Here is a 22,960-nt window from a genome sequence, read left to right on the forward strand (position 1 = left end):
TCATTTTCCCATGCTTAGTGGTAGAAGTGTTCATTGTTCATCTCCAGGAGGAAAGTGCATTGCTGAGAAAGGCAGCTATCTAGTAATGAGTAGGAACTGCTTGTGACTAGGATAAGAAGGCCTGTATACCCCCTGCTGTAGTTCCCTTTTTTTTGTTTTTGTTTTTTTGTTTTTGTTTTTGTTTTTTTCGAGATAGGGTTTCTCTGTGTAGCCCTGGCTGTCCTGGAACTCTGTAGACCAGGCTGGCCTTGAACTCAGAAATCCACCTGCCTCTGCCTCCCAAGTGCTGGGATTAAAGGCACCACCACTGCCCGGCCCCTTTTTATTTTGAGACAGTGTTTCCCTAAACTGCTGAGGCTGACCTTGAACTTCAGTTCTCCTGAATAGTTGAGACACTGTGATTGCAGGTCTTCACCTCTGGACCCAGCTGACCCAGTATTGATGCGAATTGCCATTTATCCACTTGAACTAGAAAAGAAGCCCTTTTACTCTGAAGCTCAGTAATGCCCAATTGCCATGCATTTCTTGGCCTTCTTCTTTCTTGACTAGAGCTCAGAATTTGCTAGCCCCTGGTTCTGAGATAGATATAAATATTATGGTACTCTCCAAGTTCTGATAAATTGACAGATCCCATTCCCATTTTGCACATGCCTCCTAACCTATGGAGTAAGTATATCACTTACCGACTCTGAGTCAAGCACTTTTGGTCTCAAGGTGTCATAGTTGAAAGAGCACTAATTTTAATACCTGGAGTATTTTATCCAGTTCAACACCTAACTGGGAAACAGATGCCTGCTGCTTGCCTCAAATGATTATTAATAGGCTCAGGTGACTAAATGATATAAAGGACCTTGGTCACCTGCAAAGGGCTGTCAGCCAGCCAGTGTGCCTGCCTCTTCAAACATCAGGGAAGTACACAGATGCAGAGTGTCTGAGCTGCAAAGGCGCTGCAGAAGCCAACAAGCCTACTTTTTTTCTAAGATGAGAACGATCAACAATAAAAGTTGATAGTTGACAAATGGCTTTATTGAAGGATACCAATATCCAGTTGCTTTTGAATCTGTTCGAGTTTTTGTTGGTTTTGATTTTGTGTTTGGTTTGGTTTGGGTTTTTTGGTTTGGAGTGGGTGTGGTGTGTTGTTTTTCACCTTTGTTGGAACTTTGTTCCTTGGTTAGACTGTTTTTGTGCCAGGCATGGTGGTTTGTGCCAGTGACAAAGCCAGCAGCAACAACGAGAGAGATGCAGCCCCACAGTTAGTTCAGGTCATCAATTTCAGGACGAGCCAGTGTGAATCAGGATCCTCTCCTGTGCTGCCATCTGAATTTGTTGGCAATCCTCTGCTGTTTTAATGGAATCCATTGGCTTGATTTTCTCTCCCATATTCACCCACCTCAAATACTCAAGGAAGTGAATCAATAGGAGAAAGCCAGGTCAGATAAGTGGATATGTTGATAATACTCTGCTGTTTTAAATGAAATCCATTGGGAAAGGCTTCCCCTCCCATACTCCCCCACCTCAGTCTAACACTCAGAAGTAATAGGAGAAAACAAGGCCAGTCCTTCTAACTGGATGTCAGAGCCATAGAGTATATTTATTTCCACCCTTCCTCTTACCCCGCCCCCTTTCTTTGAGCACTCCATCTTAGGCAGCCTCACATGGTTGCTATAGAGACAGTGATGTCACTAGCTGCAATTCTGATGTCACTCCCTAGTGCCAACAAGGAGGAGGTGCATGGAAGGCTGGGGAGGGAAACAAGATCTTCAGCTGAGTAAGAACATCCCAGCATCTTCATTGACTTTAAAAGTATATTCTGGAGTCTTCTGTGGTTCACTATAACAGAGCTTCAGAGGTAGGAAAGCCCATTGGGCTGGGAAAACAGCCCATTTTCTGGTCCCCTGTGGTTAGAAAGGAGAAGTGATGGACAGATTTTTTATTTCAAACTCAGCCTCCTGCTTCTGCCCAGCCAGTTTTAGTTTCTGCTTTGAATCCTGTGGGACTACATGGATTCCCTCAGCAGCATTCCATCCACTGTCCTTTCACATCAAGTTCAAAGTTACTTACAGGTCTGACCTGCTATCCCAGACCAGTCTATTGTGGGCCTGAGGGATTCACTCCTTCCAAGTGTGATGTTGAGAGTAGAATACAGCCCGCCTGTTGGATTTTCCAGCTGTATTGTCTGGCTAATTCCACATGCTCTTTTCTCTCCAGAACTCTGAGTAAATTCATGCTGGTAGATGAGTCTGATTCTCACCCACTTGAAGCCTCAGAGCTCTTTAAACAGAAGCAGTGGTTAGGCAGCAGAGCACTGGGAACAGGTAAGCTAACTGTAGCTGTGCGAAATTCAACTATCAAGTAGCAACAAGACTTGTTGGGTTTCTACAGGGCTTCAGACACAGAGAGAAGAGACGGAGTGGTAGGAGGGGCTAGAGACAACTAGTAATTCATCCATATTAAAATGAATACTAAAATTTGGTTGAATAAACTTCAAAATGTATGAAGGATATGCAGGAACCCCCTCTGAGCCTGGTTTACACTGCCTAAAATTTAGCTTTTTCATGAGTTAAGGCATCTTAAGAAATTAGGAAATGGGGTGGGGGTGGGGCGATTTCTTCAGGTGGTCTTGTGGCCTGGAGTAGAACAGGCCTAACCATCCCTGCCTCGCTCAGCTCTCCACCAGTATTCATGGCTTGCACTTCTCTCTGGTTTGAGGTAATAATCACTTTGACATCCTCCTCCCACCTTTTCACACTGGCATCTTGTGATCTTGTTTGTCCCTCCTAACTGTATCCCAGGCTTTTTTAGAACTCACGGTGCAGTTCAAGCTGATCTCAAACTTGCTGCTGTCTTTCTGCCTCGGCCTCCCAAGTGGTGAGATTATAAACATGACCCATGACACCCAGCTGTCTCATAGGCATCTGTATGATGTATGTTTGTGTGTACACACATGTGCATGAGAGAACATGCATGGAGAGGTCAGAGGCTGATAACAGGTATTTGCATCAGTTGCTCTCCACTCGAGTCAGAGTCTCTACTGACCAGTTTGCCTAGGTAAACCCCAGCAGTGGAGATACAGATGTGAGCCACCATACCCAACTTGTTAGGTGAGTGCTGGGGATGGAATTTGGGTTGTTAAAGGTTGAATAGCAAGCACCATTGGGATTGAGCCACCTCCCCAGCTGCCCTCACATTGGTGTGTGTGTGTGTGTGTGTGTGTGTGTGTGTGTGTGTGTGATATGTGTAGGCACATGAACCCAAGCCTCCATGTTCAGAGGCCAGAGGAATATGCGTTGCTTAATCACTTGCTGCCTTATTCAGAACAGGCAGGGTCTCTCAGCAAACCTACACCTAGGCTGGTAGTTAGCAAGCCAGCAAGCCCTAGGATCCTGTCTCTGCCCACCCCTTAGGGTTGGTGTTACAGGCACAAGTGAACAGCCACATTTAGCTTTTGAATTGGGTGCTGGAGATTCAACCTCAGGCCTCTATGCTTATTCAGCAAGTATTATTGTTCACTGAGCCATCTCCCCAGGCTCACATTAGAATTTTTGAGGAACATATTTCAGTCAGTCCTTTGTGACCACAGAACGTGCCAAATCTCCCAGGCTGAATACCTAAAGAAGCCCATTAGGTTCTAGTCTTCTTCTTCTTCTTTTTCTGGGCTTCAGTTTCCCAGTTTGTAAGATGAGTGTGTGAATTAATTGAAAGGTAAATAGTTACATTTATAATTTGACTTTTTCCCTCTATCAATTTAATAGATAACACTATGACTCCAGGAGGTTATAACTTTCTGATTTTCTTTGTGACAGCATCACACTGTATCATTCAGGGTAGGCTGGGCTAGCTATGTATCTCTGGATGACCTTGAAATCAGGACGGTCTTTCTGCTTCAGCCTCCTAAATACTTGGATCAAATGCATGGGCTATCACACCCAGTTCCATTTATAAAAACATTTATAACTTGATTCCCTTAATCCTTTTGGATCATCCTTTCTTTATTGTAGGAAACGTGTACATTAATTTAAAAATCTGAAAAGCTTCATAGATCATGTCTGTTATAGCAGTGCTTGTGTGGGAAGTGGCAGAATCAGGAATTCAAAACCGTTCTCAGTTATGTTGTGAGTTAAGGTCAACACGAACTCTAATGAGTCCCTCTCTCAATAACAAAAAAAGCAAGAAACTTTGTATATGCTTATGCTATGATCCAGACAACTTGGGGAGTTTTAACAGACTAAAACAAGCTTTGTGTTTGTACACACACACACACACAAAATAGACTAAAAAGCACTAGACTATATGTCAGCTAAGAATTTGCCAGATATACTAAACTAGGGAGAGCAATTTCTATAAAAAGAATACTAAACATTTTGGGATGTTCATTTCTTACCATTACTGGAATAGGAAGATCTAATGATAAAGTAACTTGCTGTGGTAAATTTGTCAAAAAAACATTGGCTATTAAAAGATTAAAATATCATGCCTTATGGTCATGACTCATTTGAGCAAGCCATTTCCTTTTTGTTCCAGGTTCTCCAATTTTAAGAAAGATGAGCTGCCTGGAATTACAAATGGGCAGGACTTTTCTATTCACTCTTTCAACAGAAAATTACTAAGCACCAACGTTAAAGGTACTATCTATTGTGAGGAATACCAAGATGAGTTAGAAAATTGCTTTGTCTTCATAAGACCATGTAATAAAGTAGAGAGAACATGTGCACAGTTGACGTGTTAGGTAGGGTGAGAAGGTGAAATGAATTATGTTGGAGACTTTGAAGGAGGAGTGGGGACATTCAATTAAGAACTTAAGAAATTTGTCATGGCCGAGCAGTGGTGGCCCACTCCTTTAATCCCAGCACTTGGGGGGCAGAGGCAGGCGGGTTTCTGAGTTNGAGGCCAGCCTGGTCTACAGAGTGAGTTCCAGGACAGCCAGGGCTATACAGAGAAACCCTGTCTGGAAAAACCAAAAAAAAAAAAAAAAAGAAAAAGAAAAAAAAAAGAAAAAAGAAAGAAATTTGTCAGGATAACTGTGGCTCGGGTTCAAGTAAGGATGGGGTTTAGAGGAACATGCTGGGAGCACATGAGCAGTTAATGCTGGGTAGATAACCCAAGAAGAGATTAAAATGCACTAATGTCCTCTATTAATGTTTTGGGAGGGCTGGGCTAAGGAAGTTAGCTGAATTGGATTCATGGCTTATAACTCTTTTTTTGAGGACACATATCTCTCAAGACCCCCCAAAAGGCTTCTAATATGTCCCCAGATCCAACAATCTAAGGCTCTCCCCATTCCACCTGCTTACCTTTCAGCTTTCTAGTGAAGTATGTTTGTGAATAGCCAGTTTTCATCATTCATTAAGCCACTCAAAAGCCGGGCGTGGTGGCGCACACCTTTAATCCCAGCACTCGGGAGGCAGAGGCAGTCGGATTTCTGAGTTCGAGGCCAACCTGGTCTACAAAGTGAGTTCCAGGACAGCCAGAGCTATACAGAGAAACCCTGTCTCAAAAAAAAAAAAAAAAAAAAAAGAGCAGAGAATAACAATTGTCACTTAAGAAATCATTGGCCCTCGAAAAACCAAAAACAAAAAAAAAAACAAAACCAAAAACAAACAAACAAAAAAAACCATTGGCCAAAAGTAGAATGATTTGTTATCTGAGAACTCTCCAGAAGTCTCCATGTCACTTTGTGCCCCTCGCTTGAATGTATACTGAAAATAAGAACTCAAAATCATCATTCAGTGATCAGAGCGAAGTCCATGTGCAAATTCAGTCATTTCTCTCTGTCTTTCTTTGCAGAGTCCTTATATATTACATGGCAGGAGGGGTGGGTAGACTTAGGGATAGTGAAGACACCAATAAGGCTCATTCGGAGTCTTCCTTGTATCTCAAAACCCATCCTCAATAAGGGTAAGTAAGCTCGCCATTCCCTTACTCTCTTATGCTTACTGTGTATCTGTCTTAATTGTAGTATGATGGTAGCCTGAATACAGCAACAGATTCTGTTGATGTAGTTGTTCTCTACCAGAAGCAACTCACTTGGGTGAAATAAATAGATGGAAAGGCCATCACTCACAGATCTTATTCTGGGAACATTCTAGGTCAAGCTGCTACTAAATCTTGCCTTTCGTGGGCCAAATAGCAGTACTACTGTTAATTCTTTTCTTCATCCGCATGACACAAGCATATTCTGTATAGAGGTGTGATTCATGAATATAGAACATGCCTTACAGGTTGGAATCCATCCAAGACGCCTGGAGGAGTGCTGCTTGCAGACTTGCTCACTTTCCTTGCTTATACACCATAGGCCTGGCACCCACACACAGTGAGCTGGGCCATCCAGTGTCAGTTACCAAGCTAGAAAATGTTCTACCAACTTGCCCACAGGCCAATCTGGTGGAAATCACTCCTCAGTTAAGTTCCCCCTTCCTGGTGTGTCATGCAGACAGTCAGCATGGCCATCATACCCTCGCTTCTGGCCCAGGAGTTCTCAATCCATATTGCTCATTAGAATCGCCCAGAACGTAATAAGATACCTTTATAAGGTTTATTGGGGGAGGGGTACCACATGCCATGATGTACATGCATGTGGAACTCAGAAGACAGCTTGGAGGGGTCAATCTCTTTTTACCACATGGGGTCTGGAAATCTAACTCAATGTAAAAACCACATGAAAAAACTTGTTTTAGAAGTGCTATTCAACTTTTTTTTTTTTTTTTTTTGAGACAGGGTCTTGCCATGTGGCCCAGGCTTGCCTTGAGCATGTGGTCTCTCTTAGCACCGGAATCACAGATGTACAGTACTTGCAGCAGGTCCAGCCATATTTCGTCTCCACACCCCCTCATCTCTCTCTTCTGTACTAAGACTCAAACCCAGGGCCTTCCTCAGTCCCAGATTCAGTTTTTCTCCACTCTTAAGTGTATGTCTTTGTGAGAACAGAAAACAGCTCTTGAATGATTTTATATTCTGACTTTCCTTTTAACAATTATCCATAATCTCCAAAGCAATAGTAACATGCCCATATATGTGTAAGCAAATATTAATTATTTCTTGTTACATTTTTATTTATTGTGTGTGTGTGGTGGTGAGGCAGGTGCACACATGCCATGGTATTTGTGTGACAGTCAGAAGACAGCTTGTGGGACTCAGGTTTCCCTACAGCATGTGAGTTCAGGGTCTGAATCCAGGTCATCACTTGGCAGCAGACACCTTTACCCAAATGAACCATCTCAGCAGCCCTTTCTTTTCAACTTTTATTAAGCATGTGTTTGGTGCTCCTTTGACTTATGTTGGTTTTAATTTTGCCATGCCCCCACCTCTGCCAATGTCCTTTAACATAGCCTTTTCAGTTAATCAGATGGCCACCCCAAGAACCTCCATGGCTTTTAATTCGAAGTTTTTCAGCTCTAAGCGAGATGTTGAACTTTACTGTAATGGAATTTTAAACCAGTATTCTGCTGGAACCCAAATGTAAAGATATGGATCTGTTTTGTGAGAATGTCAGGACATTGTATGTGCGGCGGGGGGTAGGAGGTGTGCCTTCATAATTTTTCCCCATTGAGAGGTATAAATGGGAGTAGAGTTTGTAATAAGTCCAGAGACTTTGAGGGTGAAGTCTAGGGGAGGGGGAGATTGGCCATGGGAAAAGAAAGTGAGGGCAAAGAGAGCCTTCCTGCCACTCCAGGTAGACAGTTGCTGTGCTGCTTGGCCAAGCTTTTCAAAGACTACAATGTAGAATGAAGGTTTTGAAAAGTGGATGAGACTCAAGACAAAGGAGGATTTGGATTAAGGATTCTGAGCTGGGGACAATGAAAATGCAAGTATAAACAAGTGTGAGGCTGGTGACTGGCGGCTGAAGGAATAGTTAGAGGTGGTCAGGGCAGGTGCCTTCTGAAGAGGATGCCATCCAGAGGACTGCTACAAAAAGAGAACAGAGCAAAGTTACGAGGGCCGTGAAAGAACACATTAGCCAAGTCATCCCTACATCCTGAACCCTGACCTGTGGAGACTAAAGTCCCCCTAGCATTGGCTTATTGCAGAGAGACTGAGCTTAAGCAAGATCTACCAGTAATGTAAACGAGTGCTCTAGAGATATATGAAAACAAAGGTTTCCCCTATTAAAAATAGCTCATGTAGACAGAACATGCGAGTGCCTACTGGAAATCCGAGATATGGGGGAGGTTGGTAGGGAACAGAGCAGGACACCGCTGAGTGGTTCATGTATTTAAGAAATAATTGAGCATGAACACATATTGGGCATGAGCATCATTGTCTTAGTTAAGGTTTCCATTGCTGTAAACAAACACCATGACCAAGGCAACTCTCATAAAGAACAACATTTCATTGGGGCTGGCTTGTTTAGTCCATTGTCATCATAACAGGAAGGCAGTGTCCAGGCAGGCATGAAGCTAGAGAAGGAACTGAGAGTTCTATATCTTCATCCAAAGAAAGCCAGGAGCAGACTGGCTCCCATGTGTTTAGGAGGAGGAGGAGGAGGGTCTCATTGCCCACCCCTACAGTGACATCAACAAGGCCACACCTCCTAATGGTGCCACTCCTTGGGCCAAGCATATTCAAAACCACAGTAAACTCTAGTGATAAAACCTTGTGAGGATCATGCTGTCGGTGAGAGCTGAGGCTGGAGAGCTGCAGTTGAGTGGGGTTTAAGTCATACTTTGGACAGGTCTCCGGAAAGCATGGCTCTTGCTACCTGTATCTCTTTCTTTCTCGTTATTTCTCCTTCTATTCATGTAACCTTTTGATGACTTTTCTTATTTCTTTTTAATACTACCAGATGGCGGATAGGGTTGACTGGTTACAAAGTCAAAGTGGCGTTTGCAAAGTTGGTGTCTATTCACCTGGAGACAACCAACACCAAGACTGGAAAATGGTAAGGTGACCTTCCTCAGCAGCACTAGTTAGGGACATTTGGACTGTCATCAAATTATTTATTCTTTTATTTGTTTTGAAGATGACTAAAATGAGCTCATGTAGAACAAAAACTTCCCAGTTTACCCTAACAAATTCTGCTGTTCATGATGTCTGATATTTTACTCTTTTTTTCTTTTTTTTTTTTTTTTTTTTGGTTTTTTTGAGACAGGGTTTCTCTGCGTAGCCCTGGCTGTCCTGGAACTCATGTGTAGACCAGGCTGGCCTTGAATTCAGAAATTCGCCTGCCTCTGCCTCCCAAGTGCTAGGATTAAAGGCATGTGCCACCACACCCGGCAATGTTTTACTCTTTGATTATGTGTTCCTGGGGCATGGCTTGTGCATGTGTGTTCAGGTATCCCAGAGACCAGAAAAGGGTATGCAATTCCCTGGAACCTAAGGCTGCAGCCAGTTGTGAGAGACCCTGTGAATGCTGGGAACAGGCTCTGCTCCTTTGTAAGAGTAGTGTGTGCTTCTGACTGTGAGCCTGCATTTGCTAGTTAGTGTGAGAAATATGCTATGATTAATAAAATGTATATGTTACAATGACAGAATTTTAAGCTTTAAACAACTGCAGCTTAGAAATAACTGTCTCTGGGCTGTTGAGATGGCTCAGTGTGTGAAGGGCTCACCATCAAGCCTGATGATTTGAGTTCAATCCATGGAACACACATGGTGGAAGAAGAAAACCAACCAAGGAAACTTGCCCTTTGACCTCCACACAAATGTTGTCAAATAAACTGTGCTTCCAACTAGTCAGTCATTGTAAAAAATATACATAAATGTCTCCAAAGTACATCAGAAAGAATTCCTGAAATTCAGGATAGCTTAAGATGCCAAGAAGTCTAAACACTCAGTGATAGTGCCTCTGCACCTTGGGCATCCAGTAAGCATCTATTAAATGCTTCATATTTAATACCTGGGGTTGGGGAACAATAAGAAATTAAAAGCCACCCTATGGTTTGACACTTTAAAATTGTTTCCTGAGGAAAGGCTGTATACCGTTGAAAGACACAAGGGAAAGGCTGCAGGATTCTAGAAGGGTAGAAAGTAGACATCAAGCTGAACCTCCCAAGAGCCCTCATTCAGGCTGTTTGGGCACAGATGGTCCATGGCATAGCCCTTTTTACCCCCTCACAGTCATGTACTGTTCCCTACTGATGAAGGCCACTGCCCAGAGAGATGCTTAAAGGACCCAGTCCCAGAATCACAAAGGATGAAGAGTTTGCAGTGAATGACCATAACTGACTAGCACAGACAGTAGCATCTAACTCCAGAAACATACACATACATTGGGCAGAATTCTTTATGGAGGTCTTGGGCCAGTGAGATGGCTCAAAGGGAACAGATGCTTGCCACCAGGCCTGATGACCTGTGCCCATGTCCCAGACCCACATGCCGAAAGGGTGAAAGGCGAGAAGTGACTCCCACAGGTTGTCGTCCTCTGCACATCCATGCAGGTGCATACCCATACACACAAGCACACATGCACACTGTAACTCAAAACGAAAAGGCTCCGTAGCGCAGTGCATTCATTACTATATCCTTACTCAGAAGACTAACATGTAATGTTACGTGCCTATCTGAGTTTATACCAACTCTATTTTCTTACCAATAGGAGCCAAAACCCTGAGAAATCTTCCCAAGAAGTACAGACACTCATATCAAATTGCTAAAGAGCCCCAAACTGCCTGCCTCAGATGCTTTATACACCCTTGACCTTTCATGTAGAGAAGCAAAATGCAAACTGAACAAAGAAAACCCCATCACCTTTCACTAAGCAAGAAGTACCCTAGGACATCCAAAAAGATGAGTTCTGCTGTGGTGGACCTTTCCACTTCTTAGAAAACAGTGTAAACCTTAAATATAATTTAAGATGTAAGTATAATTGGTATCAGGCTGGCATTTGAGGTTAAGTAAGTAGCCATTGGACATTAATAAGAAACTGTTTGGGGTCATTTGGCAAATGGATTTTCTGAAGAATAATTGTTATATGTGTTTCATGTCAAGCATTTCGTGCAGGGTCATTTCACACAGGGTCATTTTACCACAGGGTCATTTCCAGCAGGGCATAGTGATATACCTTGTGACTCCTGCACTCTGGAAGTGGAAATGGAAAAGGCTGGATTAAATATGCTTAATGAGCTAGCTATGGAAGAGGGAACCAGGACTGAGTTCACAGTTCCCTAAAGTAAGCTGTGGGACCATAATCTCTGAGCAGAGAAAACTAAACCTATTCATCTCCTAGTGTTCTTCTCCATGGGCGTGAAGCATTGTTTAGTTTTGAAAGGCGAAAAGATGATTTGACGATTGACAGTCTTCCACACAGATCAGGATGCTATTGTGTAAAAAGAGGGAGGCTGTAGGAGCAGTGGACTCTGACAGAAGAGAAATGGGAGTCCTTAGTCTCTGAGGCACTCAGATGATTTTGTGTTTCCATCAATACCCGTAGCCTACAGAGTTGCAACATAGCATCCCAAGAATCAGAATCACATAGTGTGGAAGGCTATAGAGAATACTTTGCGTTTAGACATAGATTATAGACAGTCTATAGTTTTATAGTGACGTACAGGATTTTTTTTTTCAACAAGTCTCTTCCATTCCACTTGGATAAGAATTCTGCTGACTGAGCCATGAGACTTGTCACATCCATGTTAGCCTGGCCGCTTCATTACATCAGCTGGACTGGGAGTCCTTATGAGGAAGCTGACTGCACCCTGAGATAAAGAAATCAAGTGTGAGACACTGTCTGCAGCAGGCCTAAGGACATTTAGATCTAACACCTTTTCTGGCCTCTGCAGGCACCTGTATGCATGTACACACACACACACACACACACACACACACATACACATGCACACAAAGAAAAAATTTTAAATTACTGCTATGGAACAAACAGTAGCCAGAGACATCTTAAGTATTTTTATTTTACATATATGGGTTTTTTTTTTCTGTGCACCTGGCACGTGCCTGATGCCTACAGAGGCATCAGGGTTATAGACAGTTGTGACCATCTTGAGTCTTTAGCACTAGGAATCAAACCCAGGACCTTTGAAAGGACAGGTACTCTTAACTACTGAGTCATCTCTCGTGCCCTATAGCTAGTAACTTTCACTTTCATAAGAAACTAGTAGTTTCCTGACATACTAGCGATTTTATACTAAAACACTATTCTCTTTTAAATGGGCCATATTTGTGGTCATTCCTAGATTTCAGAGTTCTTTACATTTGATAGCAAAGGAAGCATACAGATGTACATGGTGCCATACTTAGGTTTAAAGTTTTTGCCACATATAGATTACAGTAAGTAGACATATAAATATGTATGTGCTTATCAGAGCTCGTGTCCATCAGAGAGTTTGTACCTGCACAAAACTAGTCACTCAAAGTTATTAATCCCCAATTATAAATCAATTCATTAATGTTGGTTAGTCATGGGGAACCACTTAGCATGTCAAGATTTTGCTGTATCAAATAATTAGGTACAATTTTCCCATTTTTCCTGAAAATATAATAATAGACATAAATTTAAAAACAACAGATACCCGCATAAGGGTGACAGGGCCTTTAACCGCAGCTATCAGGAGACAGATACAGGCAGATTACTGTGAGTTTGCAGATAGCTATGGCTACACAGAGAAAACCTACCTTGAAAAAAAGGGAAAAAAACAAAACAAAACAAGGACAACACACACTCCCACACAAACCCCAGCAGACAGAGCTCAGAAACAGTGAGGCACCCCAGTACCAGCGCATTACCGATGTGAACACCCTGTGAGCTTCAGGATGTTGAGGTCAGGAACCATGGGAGTGGCCTAATATAGCATCTGAGAACATGGGCTTCAGAGTAGATGGCTTGGTTGGGATTCTAGCTTCATCCCTAAGTAATCTTAAAATTTCAAACAACTAACTTAACTTAATCTTGTTCTTTGATTCTGGCCTTAGTAAAATGAAGAAAGCAAGAGAAGCAAGCAACACTTAGGATGGTAGCCTTAAAGTGGTGTGTCTGGTCTATAGTAAATGTTCAGTAAATATGAATGGCTTTTATTAAGATGCTGGAGTCAGCTGGCCTCTGCGGTTGTCCTGTGTGTCTTGTATCTTTGCTGTGTTACAACTGGGTGAAACCATGTCTGCTTTTCAGGACACATCAACAGATCCTGTCCGAGTGCTCAGCTGGCTCCGCAAAGACCTGGAGAAAAGTACAGCAGGCTTCCAGGACTCGAGGTTCAAGCCTGGAGAGTCATCATTTGTGGAGGAAGTGGCTTACCCAGTGGACCAACGAAAAGGTTTCTGTGTTGATTATTACAATACCACCAACAAGGGCAGTCCAGGAAGATTGCATTTTGAGATGTCTCACAAGGAGAACCCTTCCCAGGGCCTCATTGCCCATGTTGGTAATGGGGGTTCCATAGACGAAGTTTCCTTCTATGCCAACCGCCTCACAAACCTAGTGATCGCCATGGCCCGAAAGGAGATCAATGAGAAGATCCACGGCACTGAAAACAAATGTGTCCATCAGTCATTGTATATGGGGGATGAGCCCACACCCCACAAAAGCTTGAGTACAGTAGCCTCTGAGCTCGTGAACGAGACAGTCACCGCATGTTCCAAGAACATTGCCGGTGACAAAGCTCCCGGCTCTGGAGACAGGGCCTTGGGGTCATCACAGGCCCCTGGTCTAAGATACACGAGCACTCTGAAGATCAAGGAGAGCACAAAGGAAGGCAAGTGTCCAGACGACAAGCCCGGCACTAAGAAGTCTTTCTTCTATAAGGAAGTGTTTGAGTCTCGGAATGCAGGAGATGCCAAGGAGGGTGGGAGGTCCTTACCCGGAGATCGAAAACTGTTCAGGACCAGCCCCGACAACAGGCCTGATGACTTTTCAAACTCTATCAGTCAAGGGATCATGACCTATGCCAACAGCGTGGTGTCTGACATGATGGTCTCCATCATGAAGACGCTGAAGATCCAGGTGAAGGACACAACCATCGCCACGATTCTGCTGAAGAAGGTGCTGATGAAGCATGCAAAGGAGGTTGTCTCCGACCTCATCGACTCCTTCATGAAGAACCTCCACGGCGTCACGGGAAGCCTCATGACTGACACAGACTTTGTCTCGGCCGTGAAACGAAGTTTTTTTTCTCATGGAAGCCAAAAGGCCACAGATATCATGGATGCCATGCTGGGCAAGCTATACAATGTGATGTTTGCCAAGAAATTCCCTGAGAACATCCGGAGAGCCAGGGACAAGTCGGAGAGTTACTCCCTTATCTCCACGAAATCACGGTCTGGTGACCCAAAGCTCTCAAATTTGAACTTTGCGATGAAGTCAGAATCAAAGCTGAAAGAAAATTTGTTTTCTACATGCAAACTAGAGAAAGAGAAGACATGTGCCGAAACTCTGGGTGAGCATATTATTAAGGAGGGACTGCACATGTGGCACAAGAGTCAGCAAAAATCTCCTGGCTTGGAGCGTGCCGCAAAACAGGGTAATGCTCCACAGGAGGTCTCCTTTGAGTGCCCAGATCCTTGTGAGGCAAACCTTCCTCACCAACCTCAGCCACCAGAGAATTTTGCAAATTTTATGTGTGACTCAGACTCCTGGGCCAAGGACCTGATTGTATCCGCCCTGCTTCTGATTCAGTATCACCTGGCACAGGGAGGAAAGATGGATGCTCAGAGCTTCCTGGAAGCTGCTGCCAGCACCAATTTTCCCACCAACAAGCCACCACCTCCTCCTGTAGTTCACGATGAGTGCAAACTTAAGTCTCCTCCCCACAAGATATGTGACCAAGAACAAACAGAAAAGAAAGATCTGATGAGTGTCATCTTCAATTTTATCCGGAACTTACTCAGCGAGACCATATTCAAGAGTAGCCGTAACTGTGAATCCAATGTGCATGAGCAGAACACTCAGGAAGAAGAGATCAATCCGTGTGAAAGGCCTATGACTCCATGTGAAAGGCCTATTACCCCGCCTGCCCCAAAATTCTGTGAGGATGAGGAGGCCACTGGTGGTGCCTTATCTGGGCTAACCAAGATGGTTGCCAACCAGCTAGACAACTGTATGAATGGGCAGATGGTGGAGCACCTGATGGACTCGGTGATGAAGTTATGCCTCATTATTGCCAAGTCCTGTGACTCTCCCCTGTCAGAGCTGGGAGAGGAAAAGTGTGGGGACGCCAGCCGGCCAAATTCTGCCTTCCCAGATAACTTATATGAGTGCCTACCAGTCAAGGGTACTGGGACAGCTGAAGCCCTCCTGCAGAACGCCTACCTCGCCATCCATAATGAACTGAGAGGTTTGTCAGGACAGCCCCCCGAGGGCTGTGAAATCCCCAAGGTGATCGTCAGCAACCACAATCTGGCTGACACCGTTCAGAACAAGCAGCTGCAAGCTGTCCTTCAGTGGGTGGCTGCCTCAGAGCTCAATGTCCCTATTTTGTACTTTGCTGGTGACGATGAAGGAATCCAGGAGAAGGTGAGAAACTCCAGAAGGCTTTCCCGTGGGTTGGCGTGGTGCTTAGGAACCCCCACCAGAAAGCTTTCCTATGGGTTGGTGTGGGGCTTAGGGTCTGTGTGTTTTTCTGAATGAGAACCCAGCTATAGGGAAGGGAGAACCAGACAGAACTTGAAGACTAGGCCTTTCAGCAGAGGTAAGAGTAAGCTGAGATTAGATCACAAACAACCAGAAACACACCAAGAGAGGGAAGGAGAGATGGTGTCTTCTGCATTTCTGCATTTATTTGTTGTGCCAGAAGCACCAATTAAAATTCTCCAGGAGACTCTATAGGAATCAGACAAAAGGCTGCGCCTGGGGCTGACTTTTTTGTTTGCTTGCTTTTTATCATGATTCTGTGCCTGTGGCTCTCTGCTAACTAGTTGTAGTCACTGAGCTCTTGATCTGGATCAACCTATGTACCGGGCTGTTGGACTTACTGACGTTAACAAATCTGCCACTTTTTAGCTTTCTCCCAGCGCCCCTGTTTTTCCCCAGGGGCACAACAGGGAGTCAAAATTCAGGACTAAAGTTAAGGTCTGAAACTTACTGCTAAATCTGTGTTCCTTCCCAAGCCCCACCTTGCATTTTGGAAGTCTGTGATTGAAAACAGGGTGTAAATGTGGATTATCTCCACAGGGCCAGGCACTTGTCTTGAGGGAGTGGTGTATGTATGAGAGAGGTATGAGATAGGATGTCAGTGGAAGGCCTCACTCTTCCTGCGCTCCTCAGGGCTGGCTTCCTTCTTTCTGGTGACTTGGGGAAAATGTAGGCATAGAGTGGAACTCCGAGGAGGAGTTGGAGGAGGTACATCTTCTGATCCCTTTGTTCTGTTGTTTCTCATTTGAAGAGTAGAGTTTGAATGGAGATGGAGATTATCTAAGACTATGGGTTTTCTTTGGGGCCTTCTCTTTGCCATAACTCTTACCTGATGAAGCCGTGTAGGCTTGCACATAAGGCATTTCGCACCACTTTCCCGTTTGCCTCCAGAACAGACCCCACTGTAGTATGCATTTAACTTAAGCTTCCAGCTTTGGCCAAATTTTCCTATCATCCGTCTTATATTGAGGCCAGACAATATTTCCTTTGGTTCTTAGGATCAGTTTATCCTAATTGATCTACAGTGTTTCAGGGCATCCAAGAAAATCAAGGGCAAACTTCCTGTGACAATCCCCAGAGAGAAAGACCAGTACTAGAATCTCTAGAGTGGAGAATCAGTGACACGGGAAGAAACGTGGGGCCCAGAAGACATGGAGGGCAAGGGCTTTCTCTTTTAATAAATTGGGTTAATAACCCTCAGAACTGGGAAGATAAGGATCACGTGTGCAGACTAGGTTCCATCAGTCCTAAACCAGACTGAGCTTAACTTCCGGCAGGACATCACTCCTGGTCTGGGCAAGGCGACAGTTGTTACTCAAAAGGCATCATAGAGCGTCTTCACTGGCAGCCTCCTTCCTGACCTACTAGGACACAGCCTTCATCTTTAGCAATATACCCAGCTGATATGTCTGCAGATAGTCTTGGTAATGGGTTTACCATGTTTGTCTGACAGTCAGGAAAATGTCAAGTAAGTCAGTTATCTATCATCTTCTAGATCTGACACTGGGACCCTAGCAAACTCCGTGTCTTTCAGTGTTTCCACTTCATATACCACAATTATTTTGGTCCACAGTGGTCAGCAGGAGGAAGGGAGAGTATATTTTAGCAAATATTTTAGATGAATAAATAAGCTAAAAGCAAGCGCAGCCTCCATGTGCAGTGTATGAAAAGCTTCTATTTGTACCCATCTTTCCAACCCACCAAACATAGCATACACAACTCATTCTGCTGATGGATTCTGAACTAAAGTTCTGTAATGTATTTGCAGACAAATAGGACAATAGACTTATAGACCCTTTACACAGCTTCGTTAATTCTGGAGAAAAATATACCCTCCCCTTATTCCACTGAAGGGCCAGGAGGAGGGATGGTCAGCAGCATTTGACTTCTCCATGTTAGAACAGTTAAATAATGCGTACAACAAAGAAACTAGCTGAAACCAACTGTTGTTCTTTTGGAAAGGCACTGATGCATGCGAATAGCATCATGTTAATGCAGCTCACTGAAGCTAAGGCTGAGGTACTTAGGAACCCATCTGCTTTCAACACCATAGAATTTATTTTTAATAGGTCATGTAGATGCAAGATCAAAACCCAAAATTTAAAAAGATTGAACACTGAAAACAGTTGTCTCCTCATCAGATTATTTCTCTATTGCCCTCCCCGCAGAAAAGCCAGACACATCTATTCCTGGGGTGTTCTTCCAGAAATATATATGTATGTACATGTAGAGCTAATGTATACCTATGTCTTTTTTAGTACAAGTGGTTATATGCATTTATAAGTGGCAGAATATACATGCAACAATTTAACATAATTTATATATACAATACATGTGATATAGTTCAAATGTACACACGAGAGAAACACATGCATACATATACATACATGCACACATGTATGTGATATACACATGTCCTCATAGAATATACATGCACACATACTTAAGATAGAATACCCATGCATACATATAACTTACATAGATGCATACACTGTAAATGTACCTATTCTGCAACATAGAGTTTTTATAATGTTGTTCTGTTTTTGCTTTTTAATTTGTTCTTTGAAACAGGGTCTTGCTATGTAGCTTAGGCTAGCCTTAGGTTCTCTGTGTAGTCCAGGCTGGTCTCTAACTGGAGAGACCCTCCTGCTGCAGCCTCTGAGTCTCTGGGGTTTTCTTTTGATTTCACTGTATACAATTTAATCTAATTTAAGACAGTTTTTCCTATTTTCTGGTTTTGCTTTGGGTTTTCTTTTAGTACTTTGAGGTATTTTAGAAGGTAGAGATATGGGTTTTTGTTGACATTCCCCCACCCCTCACTGGCTTCTACCTGATTCTTTCTGATCTTTCTATTCTGTGCCATTGAATTGTCTATCTGTTTATAGGTCAATGGCTGACTCTGTTGTAGTCTTGCGAATTTTAAAACATCCCCTAAGACTGAGCACTCCCTGTCTGTCTGCACCAGTGTTGCAGGTAGTTAGTTGAATTAGTCTTTTTCACAGCTGTGACTAAATACCTGGCAAAAAGCAATGGAAGGAAGGAGTGGGTCACTGTACCTTACAGTGTCCGAGGGGCACAGCCTCTCGCTGCAGAGAAGGCATAGAGGCAGGAGTGAGGAAGCTACTCACATGTGTCTGCAGGCAGGCAGGAAGTGGAGGCAGCCTAGGAAACTGAAGTGCCTTCCCTGTGACTCAGTTCTCTCAGCAATGCTCATCTTCTAAAGGTTCCACAGCCTTCCACAACAACACTACCATCCGATGACCAAGGATCCCACCATGGGCTCCTACGAACACATTCACATTCAAACCACAGCACTGGTCTTCCCTGGTTATATCTATATTACCCCCTCCTACTGAGGGACGATGAGCTACATAGTGAGCTGGAGACTATCCTGGGCCATATTGTGAGACCTTGAATTAAGATGAGGAAGAGGAGGAGGAGGAGGAGGAGATGACTTCCCAAAGTAGCCATTTAGGTGGGTCTCCACTCCCCCCCCCCATTCTCCTCAACATGTTTTTCATTTACTGTAGGAGTCATAGTGATAGATCATTGTGAATTGATTTAATAAGCATAAATTCAAATGACTAAAGATGTTGACAGATCTCTTGCCCACATCCTGATGACAGTGTTTCCTTCCCTTGTTCAGAGATGAGATTGGCTTGCCTGATTTTTAAGACAGAGTCTCATGGAGCCCAGGCTGCCCATTCTCTCTATTGCTGAGGCTAGCCTTGAACCTCTGATCCTCCTGCTGAGTATGTGTTAGGCTCCAGTAGTGCTGGTTTACAGGTGTGTGGCACCATGCCCAGTTATGTGGTGCATGAACTGAATGCAGGGCTTTGTGCATGGTCGACAAACGCTCTACCAGTTGAGCCAAACATCTCCACTCAAGGGTTCTAGGTTCTAGAAACAAGTCCTTTGTCAGACACAACTCTCAAGTGTTTGCTCTGTGTGAATCATCTTTTAAAAGAGCAAACATTATTTATGATGAATTATCTGATTAGCTTTTTTTCCTGTGTGATCCTTGTCTTCATGTTATAGTCTCATTGCATATGTAGCTAAGGTTGACTCTGACTTCTGATCCTCCTGCCTCTACCTCAGGGTACTAAAGTTGTATGCTTTTTATGTCTTATCTAATGATATGAACACTTTCTGTCCAACTAGTGTTGCTTTTCTGTGTCTTTGTTGTGCTCGAATTGAGCCTCATATGCTAGGCAAGGCATTCTACCCCAGTCCTTTCCAGTGATTCTTGACTGCATGCAGTTTTGTCACCAGAGGACACTCGCCAAAGTCTGGAGACCTTTGACTGTCACAGTGGGGAAGACAGTTGCTAGTGTGGCAGAAGGCCAAGGATATAATTCAACACCCTAGAAAGCATAGGGCAACCTTACAGTGAAGAACAGTGACCCTGTGAAGGAAACAGTACTGACAGAGCTGGCCCATGCTAAGGTCACACAAACCTTCCTCCTTGTCTTGTGTCTGTGTGTGCCTTGTGTGTTGATGTTGGTCCTTTGTGTTTGTGTGGTTTTGTTTTCTCAGTGCTGGGAATTAAATCCACAGCTCCACACACACTGGGCAGGTACTCTCCCACTGAGTTACTGCTCCACCTATGGGTGGGTTTTGCATACCTGTTAGGAAGGGAACTAAATATAACCCTTCACCCAAGGATGTGTGGGTGTTTCTGACTTACTCTCGAAAGGCCCGTGGGTACCTGGCCCCTATGAATTTTCCGGCCACTTCACTAAGAGGTCAGCTGGTCATAGTGCTAGAGCCGCTTGCTCTAGCTGTGGTTGTCCTTCTGCTTCTCCCTTTCTGCCTCCTTATGGTTTATCTGAACGTTTTCCAATGTTCCATTTGCATTTCTCTATTGTGATAATTCAGGGGCTGTCTTAATTGGTTTGTTTTCTTTAAGATGTGTTACTCTGTGGTCCAGGCATCTGCGTTAACTCCTGTTTTTAGGAGTAAAAGGACAGTCACCCATTTGTACTGACAGTCACAGCTTCTCTTACTCGGCCTCCAATTGCCTTGGGCTAATGTGGTCCTCTAGTGATTCTTCTAGAACACACATGCTGGAAAGGAGTTCTCTTCTGTTTGTGCTAGAGATCAAACCCAGGGTGCAGCACCCACTTAGGCAAACCCATCTGAAAATGTTTTTTATTTAGCCTTCATTCCTGGGGTGTATTTCTGCTGCATGAGGAATTCTGATTTGGCCTTTCTCTTCTGGTCAGCCGTGGTCTTTCTCCTTTTTTCCCCATGTGTGTACATGAGTTAGGACCTTGAGGATAGGAAGGTTAAACCTTTGAGTCATGTTCATAAGCCCTGACTTCTGCTTATCATGTCTTCTCCATCTGATGCCCTCTTAGTTTATGTATTTAATGGAATTTTTTAGCCCTCAAATTTCTACTTGGCTTTCCTTTATACCTCTTTCTTCTTTACAAAACATTGTCCTGCACCTGAACTGGGGGTGGAACACAGGGCCATGTACCTGTACCACCACCGCAATACTTCACTTGGGTCTGAAGCTCCCTGAGTCACTCAGTTGGCTCTGCACTCCCTGTGTAGCCCAGGTGGCTTTGAACTTGTAGTAGTCCTCCTCGGCCTTCCTGATAACTGAGATGACAAGCCTGCACACGAGGCTGGCTTGTTTCGTTCTTTGTTTTCTGAAAACTGGTTAACTAAGCTGGCCCTCACCTCGTAGAACATGCTGCCACAATCTCAAAGAAATGCTCCTCCCTCTACCTCCTGGAATTCCAAGCAAGCATCGCCACATCCAGCAAAACTTTGTCTTGCTCATTTCAAGAACACTTACTTCAATTTCTGTTGTGGGAATTTTGATTTCTGGAAAAGCTCATGGTTGGGGCCATGACCTATACTTTCTATGCATTTCTTCAGTGAAGACAGGATGTACAAATTATGCCTGGAGGAGGTTTGGTCCCCTCAGGGTATCAGGGGAATGGCAGTGCTCTGTGCACATGGCTGGATGTCTGCTTCAGCCATTCTCATTGTATGCTTGGGAAGAGAACTAAACCTGAGCTTCTGAGTCCAGGATGTGAGTTTGCTCTGTGACTTCCCATGAGCCTCACTCAGGCAGACCCCTTTGCTTTTCCAGGCACCATCTCCTGAGGTGAGATGGAGCCCTGTTGTACCTCCAGCTCTAACACTCTAGGGCTCTGAGGTGTATGGGAACAATCCCCTAAGACCCAGGTTGGTCTTAGGGCAACAGAGGTGTGCTACTGACCTGTCCTCTTGCTGTGAGTGACACAGTAGCTGACAAGTGAGCTTAGGGAGAGAGGGCTTATTTTGGCCCACAGTTCTGGAGTGCGGTCAGTCCTGCATGGTGAGGAACTGATGGCAGCAGCATCCTGTGGTCAGTCACGTGACCTCCATTTGTGCCCAGCTAGCTTCCTTCTTTACTTTCTGTGTGAGACTCTAGCCTCGGGAACACTGCTGCCCACAGTCAGGGGTCTGCACACCTCAGTGACCCTAAGCTTTGATTTCAAAGTGGTTCTAGATCTTGGCTAGTTCCCAATCAATACAAGTCATCACAAATGGAGACTGTTGTATATTGGGGTGAGCACAGAATCTTAGAACTGTTGGGGGACAAGAGCAGTGTTGATAAATGCTCACTTGGAAGCACCATCTTCAAGGGGAAAGTAGGTGGATTGGACTCAGTGAGCGTCACACTCTGCATCACCAACACGGCAATGCTAACATGTTTGTACTGTGGATGATGAGAGCAACTTCCTTAGCTTGAACTCTTCTTGGGCTGGGGCTAAGTGCTAAGCATGCACAAGGTGCTAGCTATAATCTGTGTACCCTAAAAATTAAAATCCATTTGTTTGGAGTGAGAGGTAGCCCTTGGGAGGTAGAGGCAAGAAGATCAACCCTTTGAGACCAGCCTTAGCGACGTGGATCCCTGAAGGTTTGTCTTCACCGAGTCCCGCCTCCTTCAGCTTCCCCGGGTGGGGTGGCTCCTTGGTCCCAGGTCTGCAGGCCTCTCCTGGTCTGGATTGGGCTTCTCTGCTCCTCCATCACCTTCTCTCTGCTCTCCACAGCTACTTCAGCTCTCAGCCACTGCCGTGGAGAAAGGCCGCAGCGTCGGGGAGGTTCTGCAGTCGGTGCTGAGGTATGAGAAGGAGCGACAGCTGGATGAAGCAGTGGGAAATGTCACGCGGCTGCAGCTGCTGGACTGGCTGATGGCAAACCTGTGATTGGGGCCTACCCTGAGTTCCCTCAGCGGGCCGAGTCCCCGCCCCCTCAGCCCCCATCCATGCCCCACAGAGCCCTAAAGTCCCCTCCATACCACCCACACTAGACACGCCATCTAACGCTACTCACTGGATTTTGCAGATTTTCTTGTCCATGCGAGCAAGGACATAAATTAAAAGATTACAGTTAAAGGGCAGCGTAAGTGTGGCTTGTGTTTGTTGGAAAGGTAAGACCGCCGCAATC

The 22,960-nt window shown here is 44.4% G+C and overlaps 1 protein-coding gene across 1 annotated transcript; it reads left to right on the forward strand.

Moving 5' to 3' along the window:
• The first annotated feature begins 1,696 nt into the window (after nt 1-1,696).
• Akap3 (A-kinase anchoring protein 3) lies at nt 1,697-22,913 on the forward strand. Its single transcript, XM_021165822.1, has 6 exons — nt 1,697-1,849; nt 4,522-4,622; nt 5,785-5,895; nt 8,780-8,875; nt 13,055-15,394; nt 22,564-22,913. Exons 4-6 carry the CDS (start codon nt 8,780-8,782, stop codon nt 22,717-22,719), a joined length of 2,592 nt encoding a protein of 863 aa, XP_021021481.1. The 5' UTR covers nt 1,697-1,849; nt 4,522-4,622; nt 5,785-5,895; the 3' UTR covers nt 22,720-22,913.
• The last annotated feature ends 47 nt before the right edge of the window (nt 22,914-22,960 follow it).

This window comes from Mus caroli, chromosome 6 (assembly GCF_900094665.2).
Source record: "Mus caroli chromosome 6, CAROLI_EIJ_v1.1, whole genome shotgun sequence".
Classification (NCBI taxonomy): Eukaryota; Metazoa; Chordata; class Mammalia; order Rodentia; family Muridae; genus Mus; species Mus caroli.

Bases quoted from the DNA above. Each gene is read 5' to 3' on its own strand.
- Akap3 (XM_021165822.1), top strand. From the start codon at position 8,780: ATGGCGGATAGGGTTGACTGGTTACAAAGTCAAAGTGGCGTTTGCAAA. The intron at 8,876-13,054 runs GTAAGGTGACCT...TCTGCTTTTCAG, and splicing joins AACACCAAGACTGGAAAATG to GACACATCAACAGATCCTGT. The intron at 15,395-22,563 runs GTGAGAAACTCC...TGCTCTCCACAG, and splicing joins ATGAAGGAATCCAGGAGAAG to CTACTTCAGCTCTCAGCCAC.